Below are 25,237 nucleotides of genomic sequence, written 5' to 3'. Positions count from 1 at the left end.
ACCAAAAGGAAACTGACGCCATCTACTGCGAACACATTTGACATTGGATAAACGATCACGCCATGTTTCTAGTTCGTCATCTCTAGTGCCCTGAATGCTGGCTTCAGTCAACCGGCTATAGCATGGCAGATCAGAACCAGCATTGTGAGGCTCACTTGCGTACTGTCGTCGGAAATTATTAACGTCAATCAATAACAAAAATATGCGTGGACGAAAGCACAAGGCTCACATGTTACCGTTGTTGACTGATGACCTCTCCCTGACCTTTCTAACGGCAAAGTTGCTTCAACTTGTCAATCTGAGCCATCCCACCCTTGACTTCGTCTCCCAGCTTTGCAATATCCCCGGCATCCATAGCCCTTCTCGCTTTGGCAGCCTTCGCAAAAAGTGCCGGTGCCTCGAGCATATCTAGTATGCCCAGGCCACCTAAAAGAGCGAGGAATATTTCCCCAGCTCCCGCATCCTTCGCACTCACGACGCTATAAATACCGAATCCGGCGTCACCGGCTGCACCGATGGCTCGTAGCGTAACTGCGACCGAGGTCAATTCAACAGAGTCGGCGAGCTCTCCGACGCCGGGAATGAGGAGGAGGAAAGCAGTAACGAAGAGCAGAATAGCTTCTTCGACCTGTTCCTTGTGATATTCCTCGCCGATGCTTTCGACGCTCTTCATGCTTGCGATAGAGTTCGAGACCATGAGGACGAGGAGGGATGCGCCGTCCACGACATCAATGGTGTCGCCGAGGTACAGGTCGCTGTCTGCCAGTGTGGCAATGGTGGTAGATTGTTCCTCGAACGTCGTGATATTGGGGAGCCGAGCCGAGATGATGTCCCTGGGATTACTGACGGTGAAATCTGGCGGGAGGGTCGGCATGCCAATGTTCCTGCTGCCGCTGCATATCATCGGCTGTGAAGGGTCTGGACTACTGACGCATTGCGATGCATCAATCTCCCACACGAGCTGGTCTGGTGAAATTCCTGTGGTGTCTTCAAGGTCCTCCAGAAACCCATCCTTGTCTGTCGCTGTCCAATAGAAGATAGCGTAACCTGTATCCTTTGGATTGGATGGGCACGAAGAGCTCACATTCTTGCCTTCCGGCTCTTCGCTCCGCGGGACCATACCCTGAGAGGTACATTCGAAGTAATTCGAGGCATTGGCCTTCAAGAACGCCTGAAGAGACCGCGGGAACTGCTCCCTGACCGCATCCTGATACCAGCCGAATTTCTTGTCGTAGTCCGTTTTCATGACGTCGTGGTACGCCGAGACTGACGAGGAGAGATTGCTCTTCAACGCTTGGATCAGATACAAATTCATGCATTCCGGATCGATTGAATCGGCAGAGGCTTCGACATCGTCCAGACTGGTGAAGGCTTGATCGCAGTTGGGCAGGGTCAGTGGAGGCAGCACTGTGCCGTCTGGGAGCTCAGCGACAAATTCAGTCAGGTCAATCGCCCAGAGACTTGTTCCAAGGACGGTTCTGTTGTACCACCATTCGGTAATCCTGTTGTTTCTCTCGTTGTCGTCCGTGTAGGCCACCCATGTGCCGTTTGCCGAGTAGGAGATCGTGGATCGGCTAACGTGGTCGAAGTACGTGGTGATATTCTGATCACCTTGCAGCCAGTCGTTGATCTCTGCGTTTGCAATGTAACCCGGGGTCTGCGTGCATTCTCCAGGCATAGCCGCTGACTCTGGCCCCTTGAACTTACACTCCGGTCCATAGCAGGATGGGTCAACCATTCCAAAGGACCGGCCGTAGCTCGCCAGACCTGCGACGATCTTGCTGTTGGGCACCCCGGCCTTGGTGATCATCGATAAAGAGTTGACAATCTCCGTGTAGTTGACGTGTGACCGGAGACAGCCACCGCCATCACAACCATCAACCGACCAAGCATTGTCCCAGTCCCACTGGCCGTGCAGGTCGTAGGTCATGTACACGATGTAGTCAACTACGGACGAGATATTCGCAATCGGGAAACCTTTGAGGTACCAGTAAGAGGCAGGAGCTGCGATGGACAGTGTCTTCTCAGAGGAGAGTTTATCCCGAACCTCTTTCAAAAATTGAAGGTATCGATCACCATCACCGGGATCGCCTGCGGGGATGCCAGGGATATCAGGGGCCCCTGGATACTCCCAATCAAAGTCCAGTCCGTCGAGGTCATTATCATCAGCGAACTTTGCGACATTTGATGCAAACAATGAACGCTGTTCATCGGTGACACCCTTACGGAAAATGGCGTAGGAGTCCAAATCCGTGGAAAATGACCATCCACCAAACGACAACACCTTTGGCTTTTTGCCTGCGGATTTAAACTTTCTGAACTGTTCGAACTCATCTTGAACGCTGGAAACGTCCACCTCGAATGATTCAGTGATGTTGGCGAACGCAAAATGGATATGATCCCAAGCTTGCGAAAACGTTGATGAATGGCTTCCTTGTTGACCCCCCCATTGAACTGTGTTATTGATAGCTGTCACATCCAGGTTCAAGCATGGTCGGCTGTTCTGAAACGCTTCATAGTAACCAACTAGCACAGGATGGTCATCGAAGCCATTCCCGTCAAAAACGATGTCAGTACCGCAGTTTGAAATACACCCATTGGTGCCGTCCTTTGCCGTTCCAGGTGCGTCAGTAGTAGACTGCTCGACTTGTCATTATGGCTCAACGAAGACAGTAAACATGAAGCAAAGTGAGACACGTACGCTTGTTTTTGTGCAAAACTCCGCAGTAGTACCGCATTGTCTATCAAGAAACACCGGTGTCAGATGAAATGATGAAAAGGAAGGCACAAGTACTTACCCCCAAATATCACAGCACGCATTGAGAGGGCAAGGATTCAGGCTTTCGATATCATCCCAATTATCCGGTCTCTTAGTCCCAGGTTTCTGTGGACCGCATACGGCGTTCTTCAGAGTGGATGGCATTGGTGGGTCTCCCTTGCTGACACAAATATTTGCTGTTTCAGAAGGATATTTGAGTCCACTGATCGGTTCCACAAACGCAGGCTGGGCTTGTTATGCTTACCTCCAGCTTGAATGTTATGACATCCCGTCCACCCCCACGACTTCTTATTCCACTCCTCGATATCATCAACCGTGATACTCTTAGCAGCGGCGATCTTACTACACCCGTCGTTGTTCTGGACGTTATACGTTGCGCATGTCCCATCTGCATTCGGCTGGGGAGAATAGTCCGGAAGCGTACCGGCAGAGCAGCAAACATGCTGCCCAGCAAGCAAGGAAGAGCACAACGTGCTGCTCGGGTTGTATTTGGTGAAGTCGGCAGGAGATATCCCGCATCGGCTTGCGAGCTTGCTGCAACTGTCGCCGTCGTTGACTTGGATGGCGGTACATGTTGCTCGGCGGTGCTTTTCATGAAGCAGTCCCTTTCCGTGTGAATGCTTATGGGCACGTCGGTGTACGCTAGTGCCGTTGCCACCGGGGATAGGACCGTCGTTCTGGCCCTCATCGACGACCTCACCCACTGAGATCGTGGAGGTTGAACTCCCGCTGTATCCAGAAACACATTTCCCTGTATCCCACGTCGCAAGGGCCTCTCGCACGGCGCTCAGGGCTCGCGAAGAATCTGGGCTTGCTTCAGCGATAACACCAAGCGTGTAAGCTGCCGCACGGTCACTCTCGCAGACCTGCATCATGACACCGGATTTGTTTAGTTCTCCCTGTTGGATCTTGTTCAGGAAGAGTCCTAGAATGCCGTCATTGTCGCTACCTTTCTGTATTTTGGAACCAACGAATGCTCCAAGGACAACCCCGTTCGAGTACCCAATGGCAATAGTGGCATTTTCGCTGGATGGGGCATTCAATTGCGACTGCACAAGCTGAGCTGCGACCCCCGCGTGGGATGTATACCGGCTTGTTTCCTCCCCTCGCCACGCGGTCTCTACCTGAACATCTTTGTTCAAGTAGCGTGAAGAACTTGCATTTGGTGTACTCGCAACTTTGGCCTTCGAGGTAGCACTGCTATACCCGTTGTTTGTTGTCGAACAGGCATACAGCGGCTGACGGGGATTGAGATTCGTAGTGCTATTTGGAAAGCCAACCATCAGGTTGAGGAGCATTGGTTCTTTGCACGACTTAAGGATTCGAAGGTTGGGGTAGAAGTCCCAGTCATTGGGGTTGGCACTGTCACATATTGACGGACAGGCGTTCCATTGGGTGGCAATGTAGGGGTCTGTCACGCGAACACTGGAATTGAAAGAAGCTGCTGCGGCCAGTGCAGCAACTTGAATCAAGATGCAGAGATATGATAACAGGGCCATGTTGCTTCCCATGAGACTTTAATACATGCCGTGCGGCTGGAAGGTCTCCGATTGAGGGAACAGGAGTGGGAATACAAGAAAGAGGATATCCTCGGAGAGAAGCTGAGGATTGGAAGGCTGGGTGATTGCAGAGGGCCTATAAGTAATCCTTTCCGAGAGGAAAGAGCCTTGCGATATTTACAACGTGTGGAGAGGAAGCCAGGTTCTAGTCCTGCCATGACCATTGTCATGAGAGCGTTTAGCAGATAATTACTAGTAACGAACTAGATGCTAGATACTAGGACGGACCTCCGCGAAGCTAAACGATACACCATAGATTGGGACACGGGACATGTCTTACTACGTCGTGGTAGTTGAGATACTGGTTACTCTCGTCTCAAGTGACCTTGTATGATACGACTTGCCCACTAGTAAGCCGACGTCTCGCCCTATTTTGAAAATTGGACCCTACTAGACACCTGCCTAAGCTCGTCGGAAATGAAGTTCTTGGCAGTGTCTGGCGGGCGTCGCCAATCGTTCCGCGGTTCGGCTGCCTGCTCCACCACCGCTAACTCACAAACGACGGGTGATGGTCCCTTGGCGATGGCTTACCAGGGCACGGGCTGATTTTCTAGCGGCCCCTGCGTAGAAATGCTTACCTTAATGGGCAACGGATCACGGTGGGTACCTGAGACATGAACAGGAAGAGGACTCATGAACCTGATTCCAACCGAGCCTTCGCCAACGGAACATGTGAGATGCGTACGTACTTTACACGGTACCCCTGGGGCCGTGGAATTACTCTATGCACATTCCAAATCCGGATAAAGCAGACGGAGTGACTGTGAGACATTTCTTCCGTCTCTGTCCCTCACTAGCACTAGTTAGTAGCATCTAGTTCGTAGTATCTGGTATTCCCTCCCATGAGCTTTCTCATGGGAGGACTAGTTATCGCACCCCTTCCTCCCTAGTTGATGCCGCAGGCACTTGCTAAGATGGGATAGTCTGGGGATGATTAGGGGAGTATCATCTCGGACAAGGCCTTCCGTACTCTTTCTCTCCTGCAAAGGGTATTGTCTCTTCGTTTTAAGAGAGGGAACACGGTTCTATTCTTGACAATCGTTTTTTCTTTCCTTCGCAGGGCCCTCCGCACTTTCTTACCATCACCATGAAGTTGCCTCTTTTTCTGATTCTCACTGTCTGTGTGTCGAAAGCAGTCGCTTTCGGTCTCTATGGCTGCTACGAGCGACTCCTGTACTGGCAGGCTTACCAGATGGACAGCGGATCCAAGAAGAAACGGATCGCGCCGGCCTGCTCCCGAGATGCAAAGACCGCTCAGGTCGTCGGGCCCGTCACTGGAGGGCGCTGCAACCTCCGTCAATTCCTTTATTACATCACGGAAAACGAGGTGGAGAAGGGAATCATCGCAGACAAGAACAAACTCAAGGACGCGGACCTGGAGAAAGAAAAATCCGCTCTGGATGAGGTGGCTTCAGCGATGTACAAGGCTAAGGTTGGGAGGACTTACAACCCGGGGCGGATCTATCAGGGTCTGGAGGCGAATTCAGGCATTCATGAACTTATTGGGAACGTTGCCGCGTAAGTTTCTCGTCTGTCACATGCCCTTTCCACTGCAACATTCAACTTTGGAGTGCTGAACGCAAGTAACAGGTTCATTGAGCAGAAAGGCTGGTTAGAAGAGGAAAACGGAAAGCCGAGCCAAACATTATTTGATCAGGCCGAAAAGGCCCGCAGCAGAGTTGAATTCGGGCGAAAGGCCAGCGGCGCCCGGGATGTAGGAGCCGAGATTCGGAAACGCTACGATCGAGAGGTTTGGGACAAGCAGCCAAAGAATAAGAACGGCGAGATCGACAAGGAAGCCCCGCTGGTCGACGAGGGGCTGGTCAAGGAGAAATTGGCGATTCCTGAGGGAGGGGTTGAGGGATGGCCTACTTGCGACCTGGAAGTTGCCAAAAACTCGGTCAATGCCGCAGAGGCCGCCGCGGGCAGGGGACCAATGAAGTTGAATAAGGATTTCATCGGCCCTTGGAGAGATAGGGAGACAGCGCACGTGTTGAACATTGACGCAGCGAAAGACGCAAAGCTCAAAATCAACAGTTGTTCGGCATGAAGAGAAGGAGAGTCCTGTACTGTAGGGGTTCTGAGGCGGCCATTCCCCTGTCATGCTCTGCCATTATTACTTGCAGCATAACACGCATTACATTCCAAATGACCCGGCCTTATCAGATCTATGCTTCTTTTTTCACCGGAAGGGATCAAATCTGTTTGCCCAGTTTGGCAATTGTTGTGTAGATTAAACCGTATCCTGAAGCATACCACCGAGCCCAGAACATCCAGTTTTGGACTGCCAGGTCATGTACGTAGTTTCCCACAGAACCAACTTAGATTAGATCCAGATATGAACCGCTACAGTCCGCTAACTGTACAATATTCCCTTGGTATTCAAGAAGAGCCATCAAAGGTTTCGATAGCTCTAGCCAACAATCTATTGTCAATACGGCCTAGGGGAGTATCATCGGTATGTTTGATTGTTGGCGGAAAGCCTGGTAAATCGCCTGGGTACGGGAATCTAAGTGCTCGACCAGAAGACCATAAGTTCGGTATCAGATGGTGTTAACGGGTGAAACCCGTTCTAGCGAGTCGGAAGGTCAAACTGCATTCCATCATGGTCTACGTAAAAGACCGTAGTGATGGAATGCTTCATGGACTGAAGATGCTGAGGACCGGGCAATTGTCCGGCCAAGGTTTTGAAAGTATCAGGCAGATGTCCACACATGTTCTAAGAGGCAGAGGTAGCGATTGGGTGCTCGTATTAGTTGCCTGGCGGAAACGATTCGCCTTCAATCTCATGAGGCCTGCTCGTGTGTGAGGATTTGACCATTGGCGATCTCACATTCACCTCCCAAGCTTATCGGTGGTGCGCGTTCTGAGTCAGTTGACTCAGAATTCTGGTTTTTGCCGAATAGCCGATCGGTAGGAATCCGGAGGCTTCACTGCCTGAAGCGGACTAGGACCCGACTCTGACATCGGGTCGCCCAAAGATCCGCTGAAGCTAATTCCATGGGGTGGAAGCGATTTGAACAGCCTTTTCGAGGGCGTCGCGGTGAAACCTTCTCACATTAGACCCCACAGGACGATCATTGATCATCTTCGAGGTTGCGCTGGGCTTATCTACGAGTCTTTCGAAGGCCCCATTGTCTATACGTAGTACTGAATGCCGCAACCCCATTCCCTCTGCATTCGAATAGCCTGACCCTCGAGTCACACTGGTTTGTGATGGCCTTCAACCCGACTTGAGAACATGGACCATGTGCCGCACCATTTGTCTGTCGGTCTTGACTCCGTGGCTTACTTTGGGTTATGGTGGAACAAAAACCCCATGTGACATTCGGCACCTGACGGCAGTGGCAGTTCTTCTTGTACCGCATCTGCCGCGTTTTTCCTCGTTTTTTCAGCCTTTCCCATCGTGACTTAGAATCGAGGGACGATGTCAGCTTCAATTACCCAGCTTGAAATACCCCACTTGGCACTCAGAGGAGAACAATACTTCCAGTCTCTGCCGGCTTTCCTGGCAGTTCCAGTAGCGGCGGTTGACTGACGGGGTGAGGTGCTTGGGGTCGCCTCAAACTCAGATCGGTCGCATGTAGGGGTTTGATTAAGATTTTCATGGGCCTAAGACGCCGTTCATCCTTCGTCTTGGTAGCGAGTTTCATAGCTGAATGCGTTGCACTTGTGGAGTAGTGGTGTGCCCTTTGTGTTTCCTAGTCCAGCCCAGTCCCTGAAAAGGAAAACCTCGCAGTGGAGCAAGACCCCTAAACTAACATTCTCCGTAGTTACTCCGTAGTTCTTTGTATCTTGTTCGATCAGCACATCTTGTTGGTCCTGCCGGGTTTACGGGGTTAGCCCCGGCCCCACTTGCACTTGATACGATCAGCCCGTACCGTTCGCGGTAATGGGTGGTTTTATTTACAGGATGGGAGATGCCCGCCATTTGCCAGTCCAACAGGCTTCTTGCGCTTCTCTCCCAACAACTCCTTATTCCCCGCCTCTACTTATTTTCCAACACCATGGATCTGCTATTTGATTTGTCCCCAGACGAGCAGGAAGAAGAAGATAAACTGAGAGTCGGGAAATACGACGAAGAAGATTGCAAAGCTGCCATCCAGGGGATCGGAATTCCAAAGACTTTCGACGAGGAGGTTCATCGACTGAGCACCATTCGCGGCATACGCCATCACTATGGCTTCGCCCAGGAGCTTCGGGGGACCATGCCGGAATTTACGCGTGCCTTGAACGCCCGGGATATTATGAGTGGTGTAATCCCGACCATGGCGTCGCCTGAGGAGGTGCCTTACTGTATCTGGTATCCAGATGTCCCGGCGGAGGAGACTCTGCGGGCTTTGGTGCGGCGATACCCGGACATGCTGTATCATGTCGCTCGGGCTTGTGCGGTTGCAGGTTACGCTACTTTGTACATGGAGCTTGATCCGGTTCCAGAGGTTCATATTGCCGAAGAGGCTGGCTACGCCAGCATGCAGAGGGGCAGCAGCGGCAGTCAACAGATCTATCAGCATATTATGTCTCAACGTGTGAAGTTTGAGATCATGAACGACTATACACGGACAGTCAATATCAATGCGCGTCAAATTGCATCTCTAAATGGGGATACTGCTGTATACGCGAGTCTTACTGCCAGAACCAAGGTCTATGGGCCGCGCGATTTCAAAAGTGATCCCCCGCCATGGAATGAATTCTGTCGCGATCCCCCTTACTTCAATATTACGGAAGACTGGGGCATAGATGACCATGACGACAAAGCCCCGGAGGCACCAGAGGATTATCTCCCATTAGTGTATAACCCTCTTCCTACAGACCTCCCCTTCATCAACAAGGACAAACTCATTTATGTTGCCGCATACAATGGAGAAATCGATCGTTACGCACGGCTGCGACGACCGCACATGCTTAAACATGAATGGGCCATGGTTGTACATGGTATCTACCACAATCCGATCTTTGCCAAGTGGTGGAGTACGCAGATCCCTGAGCACCCGCAAGATAAGCATGAGATTAATATTCGGCGCGCGATCAACGCCCGCCGGATCATGTCCAATGATCTGTCTTGGCTCACTCCCAATACTCCTGGAAAGCTATTGCCAGACCTCATCTGGTTTCCAAAAGTCGCCGACGTGACGACTTATGAGAAGCTCGCTCACAGGAGACCAGATATGTTTGAAGAATGTCTACGGGCCTGCATAGTGGCCGGGTATACCTATACGTGGGATGCTCTGCTGCGCGCTGCACCTGAACTCTTCAAGGAACAGTTCGCCCACGACTCCAGCAAGCGCGGTCCCAAACTAGAAGACCCCAAGCTGTGGTGGCTGACCAAACATGCTCGCCACGGGCTGTGGATGGAAGCCACCGCCTCCCCGAACAAGCACTTTCAAACCGACATTTTAGCAGCCGTACCTGACGCTGCTGAGAAGCTGGACGTAGCTCACCCCAATAGCGACTGGTGGGGCGACTATTTCGTGGCGAGTGAGCTTTACCTCCCACATCGGTCTCCGATCATCCGGCTGCATGACCCGGTCCAACCTGGGGCGCGTGACGAAGGTCCTTATGACGGAATGAATTGTGGCATTGGCGATGTCGACATTGCTTTGTTTCTCGGTGATGCCATCTCAATGGAGACCTGGAAAAGAGAAGTATTGGATGAAGGATTCACAACGGCCTATCTCGAGGATGTGTGGGACATGTTAGACACGAAGCAAAGTGATTAGTTGCTAAGCCGGGTAAAAATATACAGGTCAACAATATAAATCTACCGTGCACATGTTGAGAACCTCCCTTGTACAAGTCTTGTTTGTTTCGTTGTTTGTTCCATTCTTTACTCTGTTTTGGCGCCCTGCGGACCACGCTGGAGGTCCTAAAGCTCCTAACAATTCGCATAACCGCCTACTGACCTTTTAGCTAAGTTGAAGACCATTGTCCTCATAATCAATAGGATTAGATGAGTAGTTTTGGAATCTACTTCTAAAAGAGCTTTAGGTATAAATCCTCCGGAAGCGATACTGCTCGCCTATCCGGTGGAACACTAGGATTCTGAGTTTGATGACTCAAAACACGCATCACTTATGACCTTTTTAGGTGCATATGAGATCGTCAGTATGCCCACAGTTAGAAACACTTGGCTGGTGCGGTGGTAGCGCTTTCCTTATTCAATTGCGAGCATCAGGGCTAGAACCTGAGTCACAGTGCGTCAGACTCAATCAGAAACGAGTTCTAGACCAAGTCTGACTCGTCTAAATGGCATGCATTTGGCTCTATGTAATACAGCCCTGCTAGGTCTGAAAAATCAATACTGGAGTTGGAAATAGCGGTGTTGTTGCTGCATCTGATGGCGAGCTTCGACTCGGCTCACGTGATGTTGATTGTCTGGTTTATTCTCGCCGATCGCTTATCTGACTTCTCTCCCCATGTTAGTTCGGTCTGGCAAACGATATGTCGCTGGCTGATCAGCAGACGGAGTAACTCAGTTATTTTATCACTATTGAGCCAAATAACGCCAATACAATTAGATGTCTCAACGGCCGCGATACTAAAAGTCACGTGGATGTCACCGTAGGCAAAGATATATATTTAAGTCTCATATTGCACTAGGAGATATCACTATAACATATCAGGACTCTGAGACAAGATTGAACGATTGAACAAAGCACCGCAGAAAGAAAGTATTGGGGAGAGATTCTACTGTACCACCGAGCCAGATATTGCTTGTCAGAAACCAGGGTCACTGAGAATGTCAAACATGGAAGCCCGGGACGTGTTAGGGAACGTACGGAGCTCAGGTCCGAATCGCTTTGATGATTCATATATGAATCGAGCCCTATGTAGCTTCTCCCTTGGCGTCTAAAGCCACAGTAGCGCTACTTGGACGCTGGTATTCGTATATAAGGAACCATTAGATAGAGAACTATGCATTCGTGCCCATCGTGTTGCTTTTATGGGCTCCCTGTGAGGATGTGGACTATACAACAGGTTGACTCCACTGCCTTCGAACCCGTGCTTCAGACAAGGCCAATAGAAGAACTCGCAGATTCAGAGGATCTGGAAACTGTCTCCGTGGGGACAGGGTGAAAGGTGCATTCAACAGCTGAACTCTTAATCATTGGTTGCTAGGCATCTCCCCCAGTGGCTGTATACTGAATAATGATAACATCGATACCCAAGTGTCCTAACAGCCAACAGGCAACAACGTATGCCTTAGGGCGCGACGATGTGAGCATCCTCAATCATGGTTACTTGGGCTTTCTCCTTCCCCTTCATGTCTCCAGGCAACACCATCATATCCCCGAACAGCTCGTCCATCTGCTCGAGGGTCTTACCCTTGGTCTCAGGGAAGAAGAAGATATAGCAGATCATGGCGATGAGGTTAAATACGAAGAACACGTAAAAGTAACGGAAGCCAATGTTGGATAGCGCTGTAGGCGAGAATTGCGCGAACACCAGATTGACGGTCCAATTGGTGAAAGTGGTGATGGAATTGCCTTGGTTCCGAATATCCACGGGGAAGATCTCCGCCGGGTAGACCCAGGAGATGATCCCAGGCGATGTATAGAACAAGCTGAAGACGAAGTTCATTGCGACCATTGCCCGTAGTTGATTGGTGTTGCTCTCGTTATAGTGCTGCGACATGGCCGCATTGCACACCAGCGCCGCCGCCATGCCAGCTGCCGAGACGATCAGCGGTCGGATCCGACCCACGCGCTCCAGGGCCCAGAGTCCGATGGTGCAATAGACGATCGACAGGCCACCGGAGATACCGATGATCATCAGTGTGGTGCGTGTCTCGATACCCAATGAGCTGTAGATGCGCGTTCCATAATAGTTGATGACGTTGATGCCCGACAACGGGCCAAAAGCCTGCACACCACAGCCGAGAATGAGACGACGACGCCACGAAGGTTTTGTGAGGATGGAAGTCCAAGTAATGGTATTCTGCGCACGCTCTGCCTCAATGGTGTCCCGGATCTCCTGATACTCGAGCTCGATGTACTGCGACTTTTCAGGGGTGCCATCACCATGCAGGCGGTGCAGTGTGGCTAATGCCTCTTCGTGGCGGTCTTGTTCCATCAACCAGCGAGGTGATTCCTGGAGAAACCAAACACCGGCCATGAGAACGAGGCCAGGGACGCATTGAAATGCAAGTGGGAAGCGCCCTGTGAATGTAAGTCAGACTCTTGGTACAAATGCCGCACGGACAGTCTGTGATCTGGATTGAATATACATTGGAAATCAGTATTGTTGAACGAACACCCGTACCCCAGCCACTGCGCAACGAGAGATCCCCAACTTAACATCCACTGCAGCAGACCCGACATCATTCCGCGGGATGCGGCTTCGGCCATCTCGCCGGCGTACATGGGAACGGTGGCGGTCAGCATTCCCACGGCTACACCCGCAATGAACCGACCTATGATGAGCATGGTCATGTTGATCGCGCCGCCCTGCAGGGCACATCCTACAATGGAGATGCAGGCACCGGCAAAGACGGACATTTTGCGTCCCAATCTGTCGCCGGTGAAGATGTTAATGATGGTTCCTAGGATGGCACCGCCTTGAAAGGCAGATACTACACCTCCCGTCACCGTATCATTTGGGTTGTTAAAGTATCTGATAAACTCGGTTTGGCCGATCGTCGAGGTAATGATACCACTGTCATATCCGAAAAGGAAGCCTATTCGTCCTCGACCAGAGTCATTAATATATGTTTATCTGCGCAACAAACAATCAATGGGAAAAAAAGAGTGACTACCTCCAATGGCCAAAAAGACAGCGGACAGTAAAGTTGATAGCTTGGCCATATTGGTCGGAACGTCGGAAGGTCGCTCTTCAGATTGTTCAAAATCCCGAATAAAAGGTTGGTTGCACTGTCGAGCGCTATACAAAGGATAACGCTACTTTCCGTTACATTGGTGCGTGACTCAGTGGGTATCACTGGTCAACTCCAGCCCAAAAGGCGGAGTTGTTGCATAGCCTGAAGCATGTCTTCATTGCCGCCGCAAGGAACCGAAATCACAGATCCTGGGGTAAACGTGGAGATGGCTTCGGGAGGCTCTGACCCGAAAATGTCCCCAAGGAAACACAACAAAGACTGATAACACCGAAGGTGAGTCTGGCCAGCTCGTATTCATCATAATAGACGCAATAACCTCTGGCCCATCCGGGGTGGTGAGCCCTAAGCGCGACGCGCCAGTTCGAACCGGGTTAAGCCGCCAGCCAAGGCCACAGACAAATAACCATGAACCTCGGATATCCCGAGCCCCAGCATGCTAACAGCTACACACTTATGTCCAGGACTGGTAGGCTTTTCCGGAGCCGTTCAATCTAGATTTATCTACTTTTGTCTCCAGCCTATGGTGCGATGAACTGGCTCGGTCATCATCCTACCGAGACAGCACGCGTCGAGCAATCTATCGTACGATCTGGCCATTTTGGAGGTTGGTCACACTGCCTTAACCAATTCCAGCTTTTATTATTACTAGCATTCAATGATAGAGTACATGCCGTGGCTTAGGGTGACCTCCTTCCCGTTCACTGGCCGACTGTCTTCTCCATCCCGGAAATAGTTTGTAGACTTGCCGCTGCAGGGAAGCTTAACAATCGCGGTAGTACCAAATGGCACACGCACATTCACGGTGGCCTGACGCTGCTTGTTGCGTCTAAACTCAATAGTAATCGTCCCGTAGGGACAGTCCACGCAACCCTTGACATGATCGAATTCGGCATTGTAAGGCGGGTCTACCACGAAAGTACGATATGCCGGTCCTGTAGGCTTTAGACCCAAGACCGTTGCGTAGAACCATTCATAAATGGTTCCTAGCATGTCGTGGCATTTGCTACGGCACTCGTCTTGCCAGAATTCCAACAGGGTTGTTTCTCCACGCCGCAGAAACCGCATATAAGACGGGTGCTCCTCTTGACGGGCCATCTGCAACACCAAATCCGGTCGCTTTGCATCAGCCAGGGTGTTAAATAGGTACCGCAGCCCTATCTCTCCGGCACGGATGCGCCCATCTGCTACATCATCCAAAAAGGCAGCCATCACATCCTTGCGATACTGTTCAGGGACCAGTCCAAATTGCAAAGCCATGGCTTGGGCGACTGCATCTCGGTCGCGGGTCGGGTAGTTGTCTAGTGAGGTATAGTAGGCGTACGGCCGAGACGCGTCGTCGGTGACAAGCAAGTGACGGTTGTACAGGGCGTAGACCCGAGCGGCCCACTGTTCGAATTCTTCTGCCTTTTGCATTTCTCCCAGTTCACGAGCCATCATGGCGACGGATTGCAGGCACCGGTAGTATATCGCGGTTTCGATATTAGCTTGATTATTACCAAAGGCAATTCCGCGGCCCCAATCCCCAAGTCCGTGTTCAATTAAACCGCCTCGGCGCTCTTTGGTACGCATGTATTCCAAGTATCGCACTGCCGCGGGGAACACCTTGGCGACTACATGTGTTGAACCGTAGTACTCTCTCAGAATTTCGGGCAGAAGACATATGGCACATCCCCAGGTGATGGTATCATGCAGCGGGCCGCACATGTAGCGGATCTCGGGCGCCATGGTGGGAACCAGCCCACTAGGCTCTTGAGCGTCCAGGATATCGTCGAGGATCTTGGTATACAGAGCTTCCATATCGCGAACGTACTGCGTGGCTGGCGCCAGCAGATGCGTGACCTCCAGCCAGCCGAATTTTTCAATTTGGGGACAGTCGGTGTGGTAACTGAACAGATTGCTGCTGAAGGTCCAGAATAGGGCGTTTAGCAGTTGATTCACGTCTTCCTTGTCAGTCTGCATCGTACCCAGGCGGCGGGCAGCCGACGAGACATGGCGTCCCACAACTGATCGGATGACCGGGCGGCCGTCACTGCCGTCCAAAGAAACCCCTTCCACTTGGATATACCGTGCGCTGGTGAAGCTAAAGTCAGGCTCCCAGGTTTCAGTGGCGCCCGTCCCGGCCAGATGAATACGAGAGAACACGCCAGTCTCGAACTCCTTGAACAAGGGATCCGGCATCAACACTGTGCCGTCTTCTTTGATCGTCTCGCTATAACGGACAATAATCTCCGATCCTCCTGGTCCCTCGACCTCCATGTGCACCATCGTCGAGGCGTTCTGCCCCAGATCGTAGCAGACCATACCCGGACGCGGCTCTGTGACCTTCACTGGCTGGAAGGTCTCATGCAACACCACAGGTGGCTGAGTTTGGTAGTAGATATGACCACGAGGGCCAGTCAGCGGCTTGGCAAGGGCCCAATCCGCATCATTGAAGTCGGGAGTGTCCCAGCCCGTTGGATATTGTCGCCGATCGTGGTTTTCGGATGCATAGATATTAGCGAGGCTGGTGGCGCTTCTACGGACGCGCCAGGATGGATCCGAAATCATCGTCGTGTGTGTGCCGTCGCCGTAGAAGAGATGCAGCTCACCAAAAAAGCAGAGCTCGTTGCCATAGCGGACATAGGTGTTGTCTTCGTACATGGGCCAGAAGAACCGATCATCCCCTTTGTCGCCCGCATAGAAACCGTTGCCCAGGTGCGCGCCCAGCACATTAGGACCTGTCCGCAAGTGGGCCGTCACATCGTAGGCCGTGAATTGCACGCGACGGTGGTAGTTGGTCCAGCCGGGGTCCAGACGATGGTCTGACGCCGGGGCTCCATTGACAGTCATGTTGAAATGTCCAAGGCCGGATGCAAACAGAATGGCACGGGTTGGGGGCTGCGCCAAATCGAAGGCCTTGCGTAGGTAGATCGGTTTGTCTCCACCGTCACCAATCCACACGGCTTTCCATCGGTTCGGCTCGTCCTCGAACCAAGAGCGGAAAATAAGACTGGTATGAGGCATATAGGTCTGATTCATGCTATAGGGAGGCAGTAGGTGAGATCGAGGGTAGGCTGTGAAGAAGTGATTGGCGGCGCTGTGATAGGGTCGCTGCGACTGATCCCAGACGGTCACTTTCCAGTAATAGCTGCAAGTCGACTGGAAGCCATTATCGGGTCTGCAGATGATGTTACGTTGCTCATTGCTCATCACCCGGCCTGAATCCCAGGCCAGCTTAGCTTGATCGGTCGCATCTCCTTGCACAGCCGTCTCGTCGGTGCTCAACACTACCCGGTACGCGAGCTGTGAGGCATGTTTGTCGTCGGTTTCAATCGTCCAATAAAAGCGGATCTCGTCCACATCAATTCCTAGTACTTCATGAAAGCCGTGAAGTCCACATCGTGTAACTTGCATTTTGGCCCTATATACTGCTCGTGAAAATTGATGAGAGGCGGTGCTGTTTCTCCCCTTCTCGCTGGGATACCCCAATTTTTGAGGGGAAGAGATGGGGTTCGTCTGTCAACATCTGAGACACGCGGAGTGCCTCGCGTCAATAACACCCGAGACCCTGTAATTTCTACTATGGATTCCGACCATCTAGCTATCTTGTAATTCCCTATATTATCGCCTTAGGCTTGGCAGTGCGTAGCGTCAACTAGCGTAGGTGGGAGTGTTCGAGTCAGGGTGCGCGGGCTCTCCCCGCAACTGCCGTGTTTCCTTCCCGGACTGACAGATTCGAGTAGTCGCTCAACTCGATGCAATTAGATCCCTCGTTTGGCATCCTCCCCACGGATACAGGCTTGCCGCAACAGGAGTCACACATATTCACTAGTTGATTTGGTCTCAAGCCCATATCAACTACATGTTCTTGAATTAGGTGTCCCAAGTACCATTTTGGAAGATAGGGCCTTCGGCTCCCATCGGACATCCCGACTCTTCCCTGCTGACTCACAACACCAAAAACCTGAAGCAGGAGGCAGGAAGTTATCCACCTTACCCCGGCTATTTTAGTACCGTTTATTAGGTCTTCCCATATCAAGTCCTATGGTGTATTGCGCTTCAGAAACGTGGGTGTACAAGTATCGTCATCATCTAGTGGTAAGCGTACTTGGGTTCTGTATACATAATCTTCCCTACATATGGGGTTGGAAATAGGAACCTGTTTAGCTAGTAGATTCCGCACCTTAGAGGCTTGTTCCGGCCGCAGGCCCCCTGCAAGAGCGCCCTGGCCGCGGTAGTATTAGGGTTTTCCAATATCTATCTATCTATAGACTTCCCTGATTCAGACCCAATTCCTGCTCTTATATTCTCGCCTCATAAAATGCAATCAATCATCAATTTACATCACATTGTCGTCAAAGGCTCAATTTTATGAGGGTGGATGATGTAGATCCATTTGGACTTGCCATATAATCGTGTTAACCTTGGCTGATATGTCTTGCTACGTCATGAGTTCCACCATTCCCATATCAGTGGAGATCTTGATCTGTGACGCTCTAACTCTTGCTTTTGCCACCGTAAGCACATGATTGGGAATGACCGTCGATGCTTGATCTCCAGCGCAATCTGCACCAAGACAGGAGTGGGGTGCTGGTTGTATGCTTTCCTGATTCAGGGTCACTCTTACTGCCATCGAGCCTACCTCCACCGCAGATATGCTGCGACAGCGGAAGATGAGTGCAGACGCTCAAGCCCGTAATTTGGATGTGTTATCTTACCGACTACAACGTCAAGATAGAAGAGCCATGGGAATGTGATTGTTTGGGCTCAGGGGGTCTGTGATAAGGGAGACGCGAAAATTTGCAGAATGTCGGATAAAGATAATATTGGTTGATTGATAGGCAGTCGGTTTAGTACATTGTGATGTATGCTATGCACGTGCTAACATTTACCTGTTCCTCCTGCTGATCAGGTGAGTACATAGTCAGACGGCATTATTCGGGGACTAGAAAGGCAACTCGCTGGAAACATGTACCGCTTACAACATTTACAATACATTTAATTCTCGTTTAAGGTACCAATCCAAATCAAGTTATGCCTCTTCTGATCAACCGATTGGGTTTCCATCGTAAGCTCGACGTTCATTGCTGGGAAAGGGCACCGGGCCAATTGTAACTTAGGCATTTGACAGTTTTTCGCTAATAGAATATGTAATCCTGTCCATAATCACCTTTTAAGGTATACTTAAGTTGGTTGTTGACGCGCCCTAACCAAAGAAGCAGCAGGGGTGAAGTAAGGGTGTTTGGTCGACTCACGACAGGAAGGGAAAGTGACATACGGGGAGTGTATATGACTACATGATTACTGTATGCGTTCGGTTCGCAGTTATACTCGACCTTCTCAAGGAATGTGAAAATGAGGTGGTATTATGCAAATTTCCTTCATGCAGTCTGTTCTCAAGATGCCGGGACAGAGCGTTGGCGGGTGGCGGTGGGGTGTTGTATTGGGAAGGCTGTGCAGAGGTCTATATGCAGGTTGTCGAAAAGAAGCAGTTAAGAAACGGTAAAGGCTTTTACCTTATTTAATGCCCGTGAAACATCGGCCGATTTACGCATCTCTCTTGTCGTACCAAACGTGGTGAAAAGCAATATATATATAGGCCCCATTCTCTAGTGGAGTTTTTAGATACATCCACACTGTCATTTCATTCACAGGTTACACACCACTGCAAACAAGATGCCAAAATACGAGACCAGGATCAAAGCTACTTACTATGTAAGCTGCGTTTGTCTTTACGTCCTCGCCCGATATTTCGGGCTTGTGACGAACAATCCATCGTCACTTATCGGTACCATCTTTGTGTCCTGGTCATCTTCCTTGCCTTTTGCTATTTGTGTCACGACCCTTCTAAGAAGGAACCACAGCGCCTTCAACGACATTCCTGGCCCACAGGTTCGAGACAATACCAAAATACTCCCGCAAGTCTAGGTTGAAGCTAACAGCTATAGTCTGCCAATTGGCTCTACGACCACGTGTTCGATATCTTTGACGAGCCTCTAGCGAACGCAGTGACTCATTGGATCAATGAGAGACCCTATCCGCATGGACTGATGCATTTCTTCGGCTTATTTGGCTCCGAGTACATAGTTCCTACAGACCAGGATGGACTTGTCGAAGTACTCGCGACTCATTCATACGACTACGAAAAATCACGTGCCTTCCGGCGATACGCAAATCGGTTTTTTGGAGATAACCTCGTTTCACAGGAACAGGAGATACACAAGGCAAACCGGAAAACCTTCCTGCCTGTCCTCAATCAAACGAACATACACGTCATTCATCCACTCTTGACCGCCAAGTCGAGGCAGTTTAATGAGTATATCTCTTCATTATCAGATAACGTCGCAGAAAGTGACACGCAAAAAGCTGCCGTGGTTTGCATTACAGACGCTGTATTCAGAGCCACAATGGACACTGCAGGTATAGTTGCACTGGGAATTGATCTGGAGACGATTAAGGGCAAAAACATCCCCCTGTTCAAGGCAATGAAAACGTTGTTTACTAGCAATCGTGAGAAGAAGAAACGGTTTATCCTACATAACTTACTGCCACACTGGATAGACAGGTTGATTCCTTCCGACGAGGAAGGAGAAATGGATACCGCAAAATCTGTCATTTTTACTGGCATCCGTTCGATGGTGCAAATAAGATTGGAGGAGACAGATAGAAAGGATGACCACCTTACTTACTTGTCCAACGTTCTACAATTTGGGTCCCTCGAGAAGAACGAATACATAGGACAGATAAACGCCATCCTTGCTGCTGGGTAAACCTTTCCAGATCCCCTTCCACGTGAACGAGATTACTAAAACCAGAGGTAGTTTCGAAAGCTCGGGCGGCTCTCTCTCCTTTGTGATCTACTGTCTTGCAGCCAATCAAGATGCCCAGCAATTAGTACGCAAGGAAGTACTGCAAAGGAAAGGTGAAAAGGTGACCCTTGATGAAGACGAATATGACCGTCTTCCTATCTTGAACGCAATGGTCATGGAGTCACTGCGCCTTTTTCCCTCTTTTGGACTCCTCCTTCGCAAAGCCATTCGCGACACTACCATCAAGGGACGTCATATTCCCCGTGGAACGAACATCGCAATCTGTCCGAAGGCTATAAACTCTGCTCGTCATATTTGGGGAGATGATGCCGAGAAGTTCAATTTGGAACGGTGGATTGATCGGTCCGATCCGGAGAATCCCAAGCAGGTGCCCACAGGAGGCGCTCCAAGTACTAACTGCTTGCTTTCCTTCGGATATGGAACACGAAGTTGTGTTGGGAGACACTTGGCTATGGCGCAAATCAAACGGCAAATAGCGCTGATTGTTGAGCGCTTCCATGTGGAGACTGAAGATGATAAGTTTCCACACCCTTCGGGATTGTTTGCCACAACACCACCACCGGACTTGCGTCTTCGATTCACCGAATTGAACTGATCGACAACGCTGTGTAACCTGCACAACCACAATTCTAGTCCGGATTTTCTTCTGGTTTTTAACATGATACAGCGACCGAATCAATGTTTGTCGCAGTAAAGTATGTCTAAATGTCAAATGAAACTTCATTTTCTGGGATTAAGTTTCTCCATGGCCTGCTATTGTTGGGACTTCATCATAATTAATCCCTTAGCCTGTTCCTTTCCGGACTATTAGCTTGCACATGGTCAGCATATAAAACCGGCGTAGCAGTCAATCGTGGATGATATGGTAGTTGTTAGACTCTCTAGTCGTTGCAGTATCTACAAGACATCAACTCCTTCACGATGTCTAATGCACCACAACAGCCAATAGACCTTCATGCCCTGGAGAAATATTTTGCTCGTGTGCTACCCATAATCCGAGCTCCTCTAAAAGTAGAACAAGTTGAGCTACCTCATTCTAGGTGTTCTAGTATGATGGGTTAACCGGTATCGCACGACAGTTTGAGGGGGGACAGTCTAACCCAACCTACAAGATCACGGATTCCGGTGGTGTGCCCTACGTCTTACGGAAAAAGCCACCAGGAAAGCTTCTCTCCAGGGCTGTACATCAGATTGAGCGGGAATATAGAGTGCTCTCTGCTCTGCAGAATACGAATGTTCCGGTCCCTAGGACGTACTGTTTGTACGAAGATGACGACATTCTCGGGACACCATTCTATGTTATGCAATTCTTGGATGGTCGAATCTTCACCGACTCTACTATGCCCGGAGTGAGTCCCGCAGAAAGGACAGCTTTGTAAGTTTCCCGGTCTACTATGCCATTATTTTGTTTTGCATGAGCTGACTTTGGATTCTCAGGTGGAGAGATGCTGTGCGCGTGTTGGGTAAAATCCATACCACCAAAACCCGCTCCATCGGGCTGCAAAGTTTTGGTAAGCAAGGCAGGTATTATGACCGTCAGTTGTCGACATTTACTACACTATCACGCGCACAGGAAAAGGTGGAAGACCCCTTGACAAGAGCGCCGATAGGAGAGTTACCGCAGCTCGCCGAGATAATCGAATTTTTCTCACGCCACGATCTTCGACCCCGAGATCGACATGCTATGGTGCATGGTGATTACAAGATTGATAACCTCATATTCCATCCCACAGAATCACGAGTAATCGCGGTCCTTGATTGGGAAATGTCTACACTGGGCCATCCGCTTTCGGACTTTTGCAACCTCACACATCCATATTTCTGGAGTCTTCTAAACCAAGACGTGGCAGGGTTTCGCTCCGGGAAGGTGCTGGGATTACCTAGTCGCGCGCAGTGCGTGCAGTGGTATGCGGAGGCTGCAGGCTGGGATCCAGAACCAGACCTTTCGTGGGGTGATGCATTCTTCGCATTCCGAACCACCGTTATCTTGCAGAGTGTGGCCGCCAGGCATGTTCAGCGGCAGACCTCCAGTCCTGACTCGGCAAAATATGCTTCAAAGGTGAAGCCTGCAGCGAAGGATGCTTGGGAACTAGTTAGGAAAGCAAAGATTGGATCTAAAAGGGGAAGATTGTGAACAGGTTTATAGATCTAGTGCGAGATTTTAGGTTTAGACTTGCCTTAGTTGCAAGGAGAAAGATTGTGATGTCATGGTGTAACATGACCAGCTCGCTAAATGCAAGGCAACTTGTGAGTTGAGATTAGCGCTTAGTCACGCGGAAACTCTGTTGTTGCAGCATAGCTAGAGATCACTCATGGTGATGAGATAGATCTTCTTGTTTGGTTTTAGTCACGAAACCTGTAATCCATGGTACTTGGTTGATCTAGGAATATAGTGTAGGGTGGTAATCTACAAGTAGATGCGCTACTGCAGCCTTGCTACTGCGATCGTTCTTACATTGCCTATGCGGCGCCATCTCATCAGCCATGTCTTCATCTAGCACCTTTCGGGTCATTGAGCATACGGTGCCGTGCCAACATATTCGAGAATATCCGGCAGCCACCAGAAGAACACAAGAAGATGTTCTTCATCTGGCTGTTAAACAGTACATTCCCACAAACGACCCTACGCTGCTTCCTAGGGCCGTAACAATTCTAATCGCTCCAGGGAGTGGGTTTGCAAAAGTATCACGATTGTTTTCATTTCATGAATTCTCACTAACCGCTACCTGAAATATAGGAGCTCTATGAGCCCCTCTGTGAGGAATTGCTGGTCCGCTGTAATAGAGACGGGCTCAGCATTCGTAGTATTTGGGCGGCAGATCCAGCGCATCAGGGTCAAAGCAGCATAGTCAACGAAGGCCTTCTTGGAATTGACGGTGAGCACACCATCTGACACACTATGGGAGTTTTGGAAAACAAGCCAATCTAATAATTGACGGTCATACAGTAAGCCATTTTGATCATAGCCGGGATCTTCTCCATCTGATCAATGTCAAACGAGATGAAATGCCACACCCCATAATTGCTATTGCACATAGTGCTGGAGCTTTTGCACTGTTAGCTTCCCCAGATTAGTGATTCCTGGCCGTCGCAAATAGCTGGCTAACATGTTCCTTCTAAGAGTCAACCTGTGTCTCATCCATCCACGACTTTTCCAGGCTGTAGTTCTCATTGAGCCACCCATCACACGTCCAGTGACTCGGCTGAGAAACAAGAAACTGTACGATCACAGTACGCTGCTGCGTCCTCATTTACAGTTCTCTGTTCATCGACGAGAAAATTGGCCATCCCGAGAGGCAGCGGCTGAATCCTTTCGTCGAAAAGCCTTTTACCAGACCTGGGATCCACGTGCCTTCGAGCGGCTGGTAACATATGGCTTGCGGAATGACCCAAGGAAGTCTTCTGCACATGAGAAGAATAACCAGTCTACTAGGCCAACTCCTGTGACACTTTCTACTCCGCTGGCCCAGGAGCTTGCCTCGTTTGGGCGACCGTACCATGACCTCCCTGCTCCTGATGCCGGCCCAAATGATATTAGAAACCGCCTAACCCACCCAGATCTGGACCCTGAGCTCTTGACATCGATACCCTTTTACCGCCCAGAAATAACAGCACTGTTTTCTCGATTACCGTATTTGCGACCGAGTGTACTATATATCTTTGGTAGTGAGTCCCATATAAGTCTCCCGGAGTTGAGAAGCGATAAACTTCAGGTTACGGGCATTGCTACGGGAGGCAGTGGCGGAGCTGTTGCTGGACGTGTGCGTGAAGTAGTCATGAAAGGGTATTCACATCAGGTTCCTTTCGAAGCAGTCAATCAATGTGCGGATGAGATTGCTCGTTGGTTAGTTTGCGAATCAAGGCGTTGGTGTAAGGAGGAAAAGGCCTGCCATGAAAGATGGGGTGGATTGCCTGGTGCTGTGGATAATACTACAGTCGAGAAACGTTGGAAGGTGCACTTTCCAAAGGCGCATCGGATCAAATCAAACCTTTGAGGTGTGGCTGTCACCATCTACCCGGTTTCCATGTAGCTCGTGAAAACTCTAAGATAAAATCCGCCTCATTCGGTAGTTTTCCCTGAACAAGAAGATCCAGATCATTGTGCCTTTTGATTGCAGAAGGATCGTCTCCATGCAGAGGTATGCCTTGCGCAAATGACGAAATTTAATATGCAGGCGACCCAAATAGGGGGGTAACCGCATATGCAGGTTGCCTGGTAAGCTGGAGGGCGAGACCGATGCTTTCTTGGATAAATGTGGAATGGCGCTTTTACAGTGTGAACATTTTCATCGAATTGATGAGAGACCCAGGATGAGGGCCCAAAATCCGATAACAGTACACCTACAAGGCCATATAGCGGTCGTAACTATCAGCAACCCTGAGAAGCTCAATTCCATGCGCCAGGACCACTATTTTCAGTTAGGGGAAAGCCTTCGCAATGTCGACAGAACACCTGAAATCACCATAACGGTCCTGACCGGCACAGGACGGTTCTTTTCGGCGTGAGCTTCACTCAACCCTGGGTCGTGGCCAAAGAGCTAATGATAGTATCCGTTGATCAAAACAGGGGCACCGATGTTAGTTCTACGTCTCGAAACATGGCCCACGGAACTGATATACGACGCAACATGCGTAGCATGTACTTTTCAAATCTCGACCTCACCCATATACTCGTCAATTTCTCCAAAATTCTCATTGTGGCACTGAATGGGCCGGTTGTCGGGTTTCCGGCAGCTCTCGTTGCACATGCAGACTTCATATATGCTGCGCCCCATACCTTTCTCCTCACACCATTCTCTTCGCTCGGCGTCGCGGCTGAGGGTGCAGCGTCTCGCTCCTTCGTACGGCGCCTTGGGATTTCCAAAGCAAACGAAGCCTTAATAATGAGCAAGCGGATACCCTGCGAAGAGCTCGTTGCCAACGGATTCGTCAATAAGGTTATCTCTGCCCCGTCCGGAAAGCCAGATGATTCTGTTGGGTTTCTGGAGCGGGTACTCGAAGAAGTACAAAAGCGATTCAGTTCGATTGCCACACAATCTAATTTGCTGTCTATCAAAAATTTGATTCGTGAACCGGAGAGACGCATAGATAGTCAGCAAAACTGCGACGAGGTTTTTGCGGGGCTAGAAATGGTCACAACGGGTATCCCAGGGGAGCAGATGCGGGCAATTAAGGAAGGCCGAAAGAGACATAAATTGTAAACGGTGTGCCATGTGGAGTGAGCACAGTTACCCCCAAGCTGATGCGCGTTCTT

At 50.2% G+C, this 25,237-nt stretch overlaps 8 protein-coding genes across 8 annotated transcripts; 5 read left to right on the top strand and 3 right to left on the bottom strand.

Annotated features, from left to right (window-relative positions):
• Window positions 1-268: 268 nt before the first annotated feature.
• AtWU_08072 (class V chitinase Chi100) lies at window positions 269-4,290 on the bottom strand (the record flags this gene model as incomplete). Its single annotated transcript, XM_035503181.1, has 4 exons — window positions 269-2,638; window positions 2,702-2,741; window positions 2,799-2,955; window positions 3,024-4,290. 4 exons carry the CDS (start codon window positions 4,288-4,290, stop codon window positions 269-271), a joined length of 3,834 nt encoding a protein of 1,277 aa, XP_035359074.1.
• Window positions 4,291-5,425: 1,135 nt separating this feature from the next.
• Window positions 5,426-6,388, top strand: AtWU_08071 (uncharacterized protein; the record flags this gene model as incomplete). Its single annotated transcript, XM_035503180.1, has 2 exons — window positions 5,426-5,856; window positions 5,929-6,388. 2 exons carry the CDS (start codon window positions 5,426-5,428, stop codon window positions 6,386-6,388), a joined length of 891 nt encoding a protein of 296 aa, XP_035359073.1.
• A 1,957-nt stretch (window positions 6,389-8,345) lies between these two features.
• AtWU_08070 (uncharacterized protein) lies at window positions 8,346-10,058 on the top strand (the record flags this gene model as incomplete). Its single annotated transcript, XM_035503179.1, has 1 exon — window positions 8,346-10,058. One exon carries the CDS (start codon window positions 8,346-8,348, stop codon window positions 10,056-10,058), a length of 1,713 nt encoding a protein of 570 aa, XP_035359072.1.
• A 1,483-nt stretch (window positions 10,059-11,541) lies between these two features.
• AtWU_08069 (sugar porter family MFS transporter) lies at window positions 11,542-13,142 on the bottom strand (the record flags this gene model as incomplete). Its single annotated transcript, XM_035503178.1, has 3 exons — window positions 11,542-12,497; window positions 12,566-13,015; window positions 13,094-13,142. 3 exons carry the CDS (start codon window positions 13,140-13,142, stop codon window positions 11,542-11,544), a joined length of 1,455 nt encoding a protein of 484 aa, XP_035359071.1.
• A 677-nt stretch (window positions 13,143-13,819) lies between these two features.
• AtWU_08068 (alpha-L-rhamnosidase) lies at window positions 13,820-16,567 on the bottom strand (the record flags this gene model as incomplete). The annotated part of the gene is made up of 1 exon (XM_035503177.1): window positions 13,820-16,567. One exon carries the CDS (start codon window positions 16,565-16,567, stop codon window positions 13,820-13,822), a length of 2,748 nt encoding a protein of 915 aa, XP_035359070.1.
• Window positions 16,568-18,829: 2,262 nt separating this feature from the next.
• AtWU_08067 (cytochrome P450) lies at window positions 18,830-20,578 on the top strand (the record flags this gene model as incomplete). Its single annotated transcript, XM_035503176.1, has 3 exons — window positions 18,830-19,045; window positions 19,102-19,919; window positions 19,975-20,578. The coding sequence occupies 3 exons, from the start codon at window positions 18,830-18,832 to the stop codon at window positions 20,576-20,578; spliced, it is 1,638 nt and encodes a 545-aa protein (XP_035359069.1).
• A 326-nt stretch (window positions 20,579-20,904) lies between these two features.
• AtWU_08066 (phosphotransferase family protein) lies at window positions 20,905-22,117 on the top strand (the record flags this gene model as incomplete). Its single annotated transcript, XM_035503175.1, has 3 exons — window positions 20,905-20,994; window positions 21,063-21,358; window positions 21,421-22,117. The coding sequence occupies 3 exons, from the start codon at window positions 20,905-20,907 to the stop codon at window positions 22,115-22,117; spliced, it is 1,083 nt and encodes a 360-aa protein (XP_035359068.1).
• Window positions 22,118-22,467: 350 nt separating this feature from the next.
• AtWU_08065 (peroxisomal d3,d2-enoyl-CoA isomerase) lies at window positions 22,468-25,184 on the top strand (the record flags this gene model as incomplete). Its single annotated transcript, XM_035503174.1, has 5 exons — window positions 22,468-22,665; window positions 22,721-22,859; window positions 22,931-23,039; window positions 23,105-23,827; window positions 24,470-25,184. 5 exons carry the CDS (start codon window positions 22,468-22,470, stop codon window positions 25,182-25,184), a joined length of 1,884 nt encoding a protein of 627 aa, XP_035359067.1.
• Window positions 25,185-25,237: the final 53 nt, after the last annotated feature.

This window comes from Aspergillus tubingensis (assembly GCF_013340325.1).
Source record: "Aspergillus tubingensis WU-2223L DNA, scaffold_8, whole genome shotgun sequence".
NCBI lineage: Eukaryota > Fungi > Ascomycota > Eurotiomycetes > Eurotiales > Aspergillaceae > Aspergillus > Aspergillus tubingensis.
The sequence above is the reverse complement of the archived record's forward strand: the minus strand, read 5'-3'. Positions and strand labels throughout refer to the sequence as shown.